The sequence below is a fragment of the Neodiprion pinetum genome, chromosome 7 (assembly GCF_021155775.2).
Source record: "Neodiprion pinetum isolate iyNeoPine1 chromosome 7, iyNeoPine1.2, whole genome shotgun sequence".
Classification (NCBI taxonomy): domain Eukaryota; kingdom Metazoa; phylum Arthropoda; class Insecta; order Hymenoptera; family Diprionidae; genus Neodiprion; species Neodiprion pinetum.
In genome coordinates this window covers 7427250-7438460 of record NC_060238.1, presented here as the reverse complement: position 1 = coordinate 7438460, position 11211 = coordinate 7427250, and the positions used below count along the sequence as shown (strand labels likewise).

The window sequence follows — 11211 nt, the reverse complement described above, 5'->3', positions numbered from 1 at the left end:
GGGAAATGGGACAGGAAAATAAATAAAGCACTGCAGCGCTGCACAGCGGTAAAGCCGTATACTAGTAATCCTCTTCCTGACTGGCTGCTGCGTAGTTTTCATTGATCGAACCACGGTGCGTCGTGCGGTTGTTGTTCAGCGCTTCAGAGCGTTCAGAGCCAGTGTTACGACGATGTGATTTCGGATCGCGCGGCTGTTTCGAGCTTAGACCGGTCAATTGATGCGACAGTGGTGTAGAGAAAAGGAGTGAGGCGAAGTATCCGAAAATAAAAATAATCCGAGAATAGATCAGAGGCGCGGAGTATAAATAGGCCGGTGCGTAATGGCGATGTCTTCGTTAACGGGACTGCAGTCAGGGTTAGTAGACCAGCCTGAACTGATTTTCGAGCTTGAGTGGAAACGGCCGCCGAAATATTCCGCAAGGCGACAAGACCCCAAGGCCAGGATCGGCATCTGCGACCCTCCTGACCCCAGCCTCGACCTCTGGCTCTTCAAATCATACCTGGTAAAAATATACAAAATTGATGAGAACCTATAACAACGCCGTTCCTTCCCAACCTGTCAAAGCGCAGCGCGATGGCGACGTCTCGGCGCCATCTCGAAAGCAGAGCCGTCTTGGCTCGGCTCGATGATTCGTTAGTTTTGCATTGATAGTACAGCTGCAAACCGCAAAATATTTACGTATTTATCAAACCTTCGCCTTGTAACGATCTGTCACTTTTGCTGACTCATAATTTTTCACGGACCGCTGTCCTCTCAATGTTTACATAACACCAAGGTGTAATAACATGGCCGTCCTTCCTTGTTTCGACTCCATTTTGTTTCGGTAACGAGGTTGAAATTTGTTAGGTTTATTGTATGGGATAACAAAAGTGGATTAGCGAAAAAGTTGGTACGACTATGCGATTGTAACGTAATACATCGTTCATTCGCTATTCTTCAGGTTTGTTTGGAATTCATTGAAATCATAACCAAGCAGAACATTCCTGTGATTCATATGTTGTACACATTTTATAGACCGACTTACCTTCAGAGTCAATCTAAGGTTGTGAATGAATCATGTTGAAGTTAGTAACGTTATTGTAATGATTCGTGAGAAGAAAAAACCGTTATGTCGCGATTTTGAAATTGTCTGAAATTCAGTAAACCGTAATGAAACAAAACACTGATATTTCCAAATCTTAGTTACTTCAAAATCATTGTAAAATTAAGGAAATAGTGATTTTTGCCCCAATATTTCGTTATGATAACGTTACTAACTTCAACCTATTATGAATTAGTAAGTTTTTGTTTTGTGTTTCGTAACTAACTTCAACTTCGTAAATTTAATCCCCACAAGTTGGAAACTATCACAGATTAATAGAAAAGCGATCAAAAATGTGTGTCAAGTACGATATCTGAACAGTGTGGTTTATTTTTTTTTTTATTATGCATATCTAGTATCTTTGACAATTGGAGTGACTGAATATTTCTTACTGTTATTTTTGTTGCTCCGATAATACGAACTTTGATCTTGTTGGGATACTTACTCATCTATGCATGTATAATGTTTATACTTATGTTTACTTCTAATCTTACTTCAATTTCAAAAGGTTCGACCTCTGCTTTTAATCCTGTTTTACATTTCATACTTTGCGCATATAAATAGTGGTGCACAGCGAGTTTTGCAACACTTGCACGTGAACTATAAACTTTGCATCAGCCTAACAACTATTTTTGCTGAGGTTGTAGTGTTTAATAATGAATGTTACATTAGAGTTTCTTAAAGAATGACTATTATGTGAGCGTAGACATAATTGAAATGCAGTAAACAGTGAATTGTGGCTTAAATGGAGCACAGCATACTCATTATTCAGCTGTGATCTCTAAAAAATGATTCCGAAATAATTGGAGTTTGTGATTTGTTCTAAAAATCATTCCTCACGGTTTTGCAACATTGAAACAACATGATACCTTGGAAATTATAACAACATACAATACAACTTATACTGACCAATATTACACGGCTCAAGTTAGTTACGTTAGCATAACGAAACATTGGGGGTAAAAAGTTAGTATTTTGCAATTTTAAAGTGACTTTAAAGTGGCTAAATTTTTAAAATATCAACTTGTTTTGCCTTATTATAATTTACCACATTTCAGACGTTTACAAAATTGGGAAATAGTGAATTTCTCTGAAATGTGAATCATTACCATAAAGTTACTAACTTCAACCTCGTCCAATATTTATGTTTGAGCACTTATATCTGAGTAGAGGTCAACAACCGTCCGTACACAGTTTCAGAATATTTACAATAGTGTCGCTTCAATATCCACTATCGCGAAGAATTATTGATGAATAATGAAAACTGCGGAACTGAAATATACCCGGTTTTCGGTTGCCACTAGTGGTGCATATTTTTTTTATCAGGAAATATAGATCAATGCATTATTTAGCCTTGACTTCCATCACACTTTGTGCATCACTTAAAAATTTATCAGAATTACAGATTACTTACAACCTAAGATTTCAATTGAATTGAAATAGCTGAACGGACAAAATATTTTCTAAACGAGAAATCAAAGTACAGTTTTCTTATACCTATAATCTTATCAAGGTATTGACTTTCTCTGTAAATAACAACATGTTGATAGCTAAGGTTTACTGTCTCGTTTTAATCAAACGAGTATTATGTTCACCCCAAACCTCTGGCTGTTAGCTTCAGCTTCGTATGAATCATCCTTCCTGATTAGAGATGCTTTAAATGAGTAGCTGATGTGATATAAAACTTGGTCCAGCAGCTGCTTTACCTCCGTTAAAATCGAATGTTAGGATATATGGCTGGATCCTGATTATAGCATTTTGTCTCTTCTGCAGCTTGAATGTAATAAGTGCAAAGTTATAGAGGCTAAAAGTAATTCAACTTCAAAATAAGAGTTGTCAAACAATAAAAATATGTTGACATTCATTTTAATTTCCCTGTAAGTATTTTTACAAGTTTTCGTCACGTATGCATGAGATGAAAATGAAATGAGGAAAGTCCAGCCAACGTGGAATAAAGTTACAATTTTTTACCTCCTGACATCCTGTAACGTTTTCCTCCACATTGAGCAGTCGATAAGTCATCGTGGTTTTGTTTAGGATATACTTAATTACCCTTACACGTTCTCTAACTTCAGGCTTCCTCTGATTTCATCTCATATAACTTGACCACATTAATGCAAATCGTAATATACGAACAAAGCACTGAAAATAGGAAAAAAAAAGTTCAGTTTTTAAATCTGAGGACAGGAATCTGCGCAGTTTTTCACTTTGTTACCAGTTTCTTTATTTTTTGATGACTATTGAGAAACGTATTTAACAAATATCCACATACAAACAGGATTTATTCAAGACATGTTGAATTTGGAGTACTGAATGAACCACGTAAACACGAAAGGCGTTTTTAATTCACAAGGAATCGAGGTTGATGTGCGGATAATTGCATCACAAATGTATAATGTCTAATTTGTTTTTACTTCATATAGTGCCAAAACATAGGCTTGTCAGGGGACATAGCTATCAGCTACGTGGATAGCGACGGTGACGAACTACCAATCGATTCGGAGTGTGAATTTCGTGAAGCACTTAAGGTAAATTTATTTTTAATCGATATAATTTATCTTGAGATAGTGTTCTATGCTTATATACAGGATTGCTTCAGATCTATAGTAATCGCTCTGTAATTGTCAATTGATCTCGAAAGAAAAAGTAGCAAATAATACAATAACTTTTGAATAGACAATAAGTCGATTTTTAGCAATGACTTATGAATCACATTTCACATTTTTTGGCTCATCACATTTCATATTACTTTTACAGTTTGCTAGATCGCAAAGCAAGAAGTACAAGAATGTTGTGTTGATCATTGACAAAATAGGGAAGCAAGAACTATCGTCTAACAAAGTTGATCCGAAACAGGCCCTCCTGTTTAATGCTTGCGACGGATTGTTTGTTATTCCAAAAAAACCCTCTTTAACTACGAAGAACGAAATGGCTCCAATCCACATGACTGGGATCATTAGGAGTGATGAAAAAGTAGAAGAAAACCCTAAGACTAACTCTTCTTTTGCATCCTCGTCACCTGAAAACGCTCCACCAGCTTGGTTCAGAAGTTACATGGATTCGGTAAACTTGGATCACACATAATATAATGCTGTCAGGGCTATACAAATACAAGGTTGAAAAAATGGGTGAATGTTAGGAATTTATATCTTGACAACCAATAATTCAATTCGATTTAGATTCATCTGATTTCAGTCTTTAATTGAATTAAATTGTTGATTATCAAGATATAAATTCCCAATTTTCACCCTCTTTTTCAGCTCTCCACCACATAAGTTAGAAGTTGTAATCACCCTGCACCATCTATACAAATATCTACGTCCTTCTTCGAACTATTTAACAAGTCCTCATTTATTTTTTTTCCATTCCAGATGAAGCGTGAGATCGTCGAAGAGGTCTCTACGAAAGTAATGTCGGAGGTAATGGGAGTATTGAATGCAGGTTCTTCAGAGACATGTTCCTCGTGCAGCCATTCTATGCATCGCAATCGCCATTCTCAAGAGTCAAATACGGAAGAGAAACTACGTCGTAAAAAGAAAAAGCGAGCCATCGGCGAAGTAGAATCGAGCGATACGTTTAACCCTCCTCAACAGCCGGATGTTCAAGTGCTTCGAAGGCTAAAGAAGATCGAAAGTTTGGCACACAACTTTCATAAGGCGCTTGAGAATAAGCGAAAAAAATGTGAAAAGATAAAATATGCTTATCCCAATATCGTTCTGCTGGATAATAACCTCGATAAGCGTCCCAAAAGCGCTTTTGTACCTGTCATCTCAGCAGCGCCAAAAGATGAACTGCCCACGAAATGCGAGACAGATTCGAACAGTGCTTCCTGCAGCGAGGGAAGGGCTCGAATGAATTGCTCCGTAACTGGACAAGAAATGCTCGAGAAGCCGACGAGCAAAGGAAACACGTACGAGAGTGAGTCCGACAGTGACAACATCAGCATGTTGTACGACAGCGACAACTCTGTTAATCTTTCGGACGCCGAGCACGACTATAACTTTGAGATGGTACAGACACCGCCCTGCTTCATACTAGACAAACCATTAAACACCTGCGACTCCCAGGATTCAAAACCTCCCGAAACATTTGACAACAGCGCTCCGCTAACAGCGGACAGGCATAACTTCAACGTCGTGTGTGAAGCAGAGAGCGATCGTAACAACAATCAAGATTCTCCGAGCTACGAGGTTCTCTCCGACCCAGCGTCTTCCGACTCCTCGCTCCGCCTAAACGAGGACCATTTCCATGTGAGCAGGAATATATCGGAACAAACGTCAAATGCAGACCTTATCGATCTGAACCACGAGAATCAAGATGAGAAAAAGAGCAATGTGCTTGTGATTGACATGGCAGGAAAGGTATTTGAAGAGAGTATTGATGATGCATCAAACGAAGTAATCGAAATATATTTAAACAAACGCCCCGGAGGCAGTTACGCCTTCGTCAATGAAACTTTACCGAGCCACGTGACCAAAGACACTTCACAAATGTCCAAGTCGGACACGAATTTGGGTGAGTCGAACTACGAGAGTTGTAACTTGAATTTGAACATGAAAAGTTCTCATCCAAGTTACGAATCGAAGAAAGACAAATCAGCCCCTACTGTCACTGAATCGCAGACCACTTTTCAATCACAAACAGAGTTCAAGTCAGGAATGACAAACGACACTACGCACAGCTTCAGTTCCCACAGTTCTCACACTACAGGTAGCGGCGTTTACACCTTCACGCAAGTTCAGACGCAAACAAGTCACACAGATCCAAAATACACGGTCATTGATAACAATGCTTCGAAAGGTCTCGAAGAGACCAAGTATACATCCTGCGAAAACGACCTTGGCGTAAGGGACTGCCAATCGAAACTAGGCGAAGATAAACAAACGAACGATACGGGCGGAAAATATCGAAGGGAATTCACCAGCGAAGGTTCAGCCTGCGTTTTCACCGAACAACCGCAGAAGTCGAGCGTCGAAAACGAAACCCGTGAGTCGTCTCCAGATATTGGTCGTGCGTCTAACGACGCTGTACATATTTTGCCTGAGACGTTGGTATCTGGTGCAGTAACCGTCGCATCGAGCGCTTATTCAACCGCACGCCGAGTTTTTGATCGAATTCGCAGTATGCAGACGGTAATAATGCTCAACGAATTAGATGTCCTTAAATTTTCCCATTCCACAAGAACCCTCATTGAGCTATTCAAGATGGAATGCACCCATGGCTGGTCCTTCCCCCCTAACGATATTGACAATGAAGTATAAAAAAAAAAAACAAAAAAAAACTACAATTACGCAAACCTTCAATTCACTACACTTCATTTTTCATAACTCGAAAATCCAGTGATAACAGCGTACTCACAGAGAATTACTCAAGTCGGACAACTTATGCTTTATTTACATCCTTTATATACCTGATTTTAATCCCTCCAATAAATTTATACATTGTACTTTTGTAATTGAAACTCGTTTTTTATTCTATGAAGATCTCTTATGGACAGTCAGCCAGAAATTCGTAATTGAAAAAGTACCGCTTTCTTTTTGAAATAAATACAACAGTATTTCCAGATCAGACAACTTACTAGGGTGTAAAATCTTTTTTAACAATTCAGTGTGTTTTGAAATCTACCCAAGTGTTTTACACATGCATTTTCACTTGAAACGTTTAGTTTTTGTATCAAATTTTCAAATCTCTTATAATTGCGATTGTGGTGATGTTTGGTGAATTTTCTGGATTTCCAAGAATGCATACAAAACCCAACGAAACGTGCACAATTCGACATCCATAATAATTCTGACGTGCAGAACAAGATAATTTGAAAATTTCTGAAATAGTAATTTTTTACAACACACAGTTTTCTTGCAATTTAGTATCTCTTGAATTTCTATTGCTCCGCAATCGTCAGAAATACTGCTGTATGATTTTCTTTCTACTGGTATTTGCTTATAACGTGTTTCAATCATTTTAACAATTTTGCCCTTTTCTCACTCGAAGGGATTCACATCTGCTACTGCGAACTTTGAATTTCTTTACTCCTATAGTCCGAAACGCGGTTGCCATAAACAGGGTTGTCACTTCGTAATTATAACGTATAATAACTACCATCCTGCGTGTTTTTTTTTTTTTTTCCACCGTAATAATAACACTGGATATAATTGACAATACAGTATCGTACGTTTTTTTTGGATAATGTTTTATTATGGTTTGTATTACTTTAAAGCATATCAGCTGATGTATATCAATCTGCTATTACATCGTAAAATGGATATACTTAGCTTTGACTTACTTTATCTGAGTATGAAAACGTGGTAGAGCATTCGGACCTGAATCATAGTCAACCTAGTTGAAAATGAGTTACAGAACAAACTTGATGGTGTTTTCCCTCCGAATGCTTTACCATTTTTGCTTTTGGTGTCCCGATTTCACTTTCCAATAATAGTTATTATCAGTTTTGCTATTTTTGATTTCTTTATTTGTGGTCTGGGTCTTTAGTTATAAAATGAATGATTTGTTTCGATCAAGTTGATTATCTATTCTTCACTAAATTTATTGTTGTGTGAAAATATGTGTAACTTAGTTTTTCTTTTTCCTCGCAAAGAAAGAAAAAACAATCAAATATCATCTTACAGGGAGGTGCTCATGAAAATGTGGAAGATGGCGTTCTTGGCTCAGACATTGAAAGATACTTCAGTGTTCTCGAAGAAATGGGATTCACCAACGTTGAATTGAACGCACGACTTCTTCATGAATACAAATTCGATATGTCAAGAGTGATAAGTGCGTTGGTACAATAAAATGGTAAAAAATATGTATTATCATGATGATATGTAATAAATATAAGGTATTAATGAGAAACTTTTAACTTAGTACGAATTTTGATGTGTATAAACATTGCTTTCGAATGATGTTACGATAAAGATTAAAAAAAAAAACAAGAAAACCATACGTACGCAAACCGGCAATCTTACACTAAACAAAAATCAAGTAGTAGTACCTGGTTAAAAATCATTTTGACTAACAATTTTTGTGATAAAAATAAGAATTTGATGCATACGAATATCTGCATACGTATTATTTCAGCAGGACAAGTATTTTCAATAAAAACTGAACGCCGATTGCTAAAATTTGAGATATTTTCGCATGGTAAACATAGTATATTGATAATCTTACTGAATTTCTAACTGATTATAGACTGTGAACATTGGCTGTGTTGAAAATTGGGAAATGACAGAAAAGAACAAATGATATGCTTAATAAATGAATGACATATTCACCAACAAATGAACAAACTTCAGTACCGGATGCAAAGTTATAACTTGGGATCCATTAATTTCATGGACTTCGAGTAGTAGTGCAAAATGTGTATTTTTTACTAGAACCATACGTCAAAATTCTATAAACCAAGAAACGTTATTAAAACATTTACTTTATGTATCCACGCATCTTTGTTGAAAACCATTATACATATTGAATAATAAATCACCAGATAGTCTAGAGAAAATAATATACCTATTGCCTACAACCGTACATTAAAATATTTTCAGAATACCTAGGATAAATCGTGAATACACCTAGTAATTGAACTTACCAAGCTGCCTGGGTATTCTGCATCAGATCTTAGTCAATTTGTAGTATCACTGTTGTTTGCACCAACAAATTGCCACCGCAACCACGTATGTGAAAAGGCCTTTTAAGTTGCACAGTGCACCGGCACAAGGTTGATTTTCAGTCAAGCCAATACTTGCATTCAAAACCTTTGAATAGCGTAATTAATATAGTAAACACTGGTTTTAAAATAGAAGTATAGATATATTCACAGCGTATTAATCTATTAAAGGAAAAAAAAAATTATTATATACGGTAGATGTACACTACTAATACTGTTATTGTAGCTAATTTTATCTATCGATGAACAGCCGACTGTTACTTTTGTTTAAAAGTAAAACTCATTGATTCTCTTGTTGTGGTAGAAGAAATGAAGAAAATTAAGTGACATCACATGAAAATGTTGAAACAACAATTATGATTTCAAAACATCTCTCCTGTATGAAAACGTGAGAAAACTTTGTTGTTCCATTCAACGAATTCTGTTCTAAATTGACACAACTTTTTACGTTTATTTCAGGAATTGCTTTCTATTCGAAGAAAGCTACCGTGAATTAGCTGATCCTTCGAGTAAGCAAACTAATTAACGTAAACTGTTTTGTTAAATCTATATGTATAATTTTCTTAATTTTAAATACATTTCATTTTATTTTCTTGTATTCTGAAAATGATTCATAAAATTTTGGCTGTAACATAGGAGTCTATATTATATCTTATAAAAGTAATGAAATACATACATATACATACAAACACACACACATATATATATGGTATTATATACGCATATACACAAGTATATATCTACACTGTTATATACATAATTCGCCACATGCTCTGACATGCAGATTCAATAAAATATTTAATGCAACACTTCATTTGTAGTTAATTGTAAACAACACGTTTGAAATATCTTGGCACAAATTTGTATGTTCTGATTTCTCAGAGTTGATTTTTCGGCAGATAAAAGAAAATCAACATCGATAAAGTCGCTTTGCAGCTTTCTGTTATTCCACTTTTTTATTGCAGCGTTAACTGAAGATTTATAAGGGGCATTCGACGCCAATTCACGAAATGGTCAACCGGTAAATTTCTTAGTTTCCCCAAGGATTTTTCCTAAGTTGGTATGACGCCCGAAAAAATTCCAAATTAATTGGAATTTCTAATCATCACTCGCCTTTACCCTATGATGTTTGCAAGCGCATCTCATTTCGGAAATCAATTTTTTTTTCTTGTTTCGTGGAAGTCTATTTGGGTACTTTTGAAATGGGCCGTGAGAGTCAACCAAAAAGAGGGACTGTTTGATTGACTGCTTGTGATATCGGCGCTGTGTGCCTCTGCGTCACAGGGCATTTAATCGCTACTTTTGTGCCACTTCCTCTGGGCATTGAGTGAGTCGGAGAAATTTCAGCAAAAAATTACTGCTGGTATCAGGAGCGCATCTAAGCCGAGAAGGTCTTCTAAAAACAGGGACACATTGATTGACTGCATGCCATATCGACGCTGTGTGACTGAAGGCACGCCTGCTTGATTGCGAGGGCATGTGATCGGTAATTTTCCCGCCATTTCTCATTAAAACTAAGCGATTCGGAGAAATTTCAGCCAAAAATTACTCCTGGTATCAGGAGCGCAGGAGAACCGAGGAGCTCTTCTCAACACAGGGACACATTGATCGACTGCATGTGATGTCGACGCTGTGTGACTGAAGGCATGCCTGCTTGATTGAGAGGGCATGAGATCGCTAATTCTCCCGCCATTTTCTCTTAGACCTAAGCAATTCGGAGAAATTTCAGCTAAAAATGACTCCTGGTATCAGGAGCACAGGGGACCCGAGGAGCTCTTCTGATAACTGAGACACATTGATTGATTGATTGACTGCATGTGATGTCGACGCTGTGTAACTGAAGGCATGCCTGCTTGACTGAGAGGGCATGTGATCGCTAATTCTCCCGCCATTTTCTCTAAGACCTAAGCAATTCGGAGAAATTTCAGCTAAGAATGACTCCTGGTATCAGGAGCACAGGAGACCCGAGAAGCTCTTCTAAATACAGGAACACATTATTTGACTGCATGTCATGTCGACGCTGTGTGACTAAAGGCATGCCTGCTTGATGAAGAGGGCATGTGATCGCTAATTTTCCCGCCATTTTCTCTTAGACCTGAGTAATTCGGAGAAATTTCAGCTGAAAATGACTCCTGGTATCAGGAGCACAGGAGACCCGAGGAGCTCTTCTAAAAACAGGGACACATTAATTGATCGATTGACTGCATGTGATGTCGACGCTGTATGGCTGAAGGCATGCATGCTTCGAGTATCAGGAGCGCAGAAAAACCAAGGAGCTCTTCTAAAAACAGAGACACATTGATTGACTGCATGTCATGTCGACGCTGTGTGACTAAAGGCATGCCTGCTTGATTGAGAGGGCATGTGATCGCTAATTTTCCCGCCATTTTCTCTTAGACCTAAGTGATTCGGAGAAATTTCAGCTAAAAATGACTCCTGGTATCAGGAGCACAGGAGAACCGAG

General features: G+C 37.5%; 1 protein-coding gene across 6 annotated transcripts; it reads left to right on the top strand.

Annotated features, from left to right (window-relative positions):
- Nucleotides 1-90: 90 nt before the first annotated feature.
- LOC124222618 (serine-rich adhesin for platelets-like) lies at nt 91-9345 on the top strand. 6 transcript variants are annotated; one of them, XM_046633773.2, is made up of 5 exons: nt 91-505; nt 3508-3612; nt 3842-4147; nt 4456-6070; nt 7680-9345. In XM_046633773.2, the coding sequence occupies exons 1-5, from the start codon at nt 323-325 to the stop codon at nt 7808-7810; spliced, it is 2340 nt and encodes a 779-aa protein (XP_046489729.1). In that variant the 5' UTR covers nt 91-322; the 3' UTR covers nt 7811-9345. The 6 variants fall into 6 exon arrangements, with proteins under 6 accessions (XP_046489729.1, XP_046489726.1, XP_046489732.1 ...); XM_046633770.2 differs by having other exon boundaries at nt 4456-6216; nt 7684-9345; XM_046633776.2 differs by having other exon boundaries at nt 7711-7936.
- Nucleotides 9346-11211: the final 1866 nt, after the last annotated feature.

What these genes read in the sequence shown, in the direction of transcription:
- LOC124222618 (XM_046633770.2), top strand. Translation starts at nt 323, where the DNA reads ATGGCGATGTCTTCGTTAACGGGACTGCAGTCAGGGTTAGTAGACCAG. An exon ending in AATTTCGTGAAGCACTTAAG is followed by an intron (nt 3,613 to 3,841) that starts GTAAATTTATTT and finishes TTACTTTTACAG; the next exon opens with TTTGCTAGATCGCAAAGCAA. An exon ending in GAATTCGCAGTATGCAGACG is followed by an intron (nt 6,217 to 7,683) that starts GTAATAATGCTC and finishes TCGCAAAGAAAG; the next exon opens with AAAAAACAATCAAATATCAT.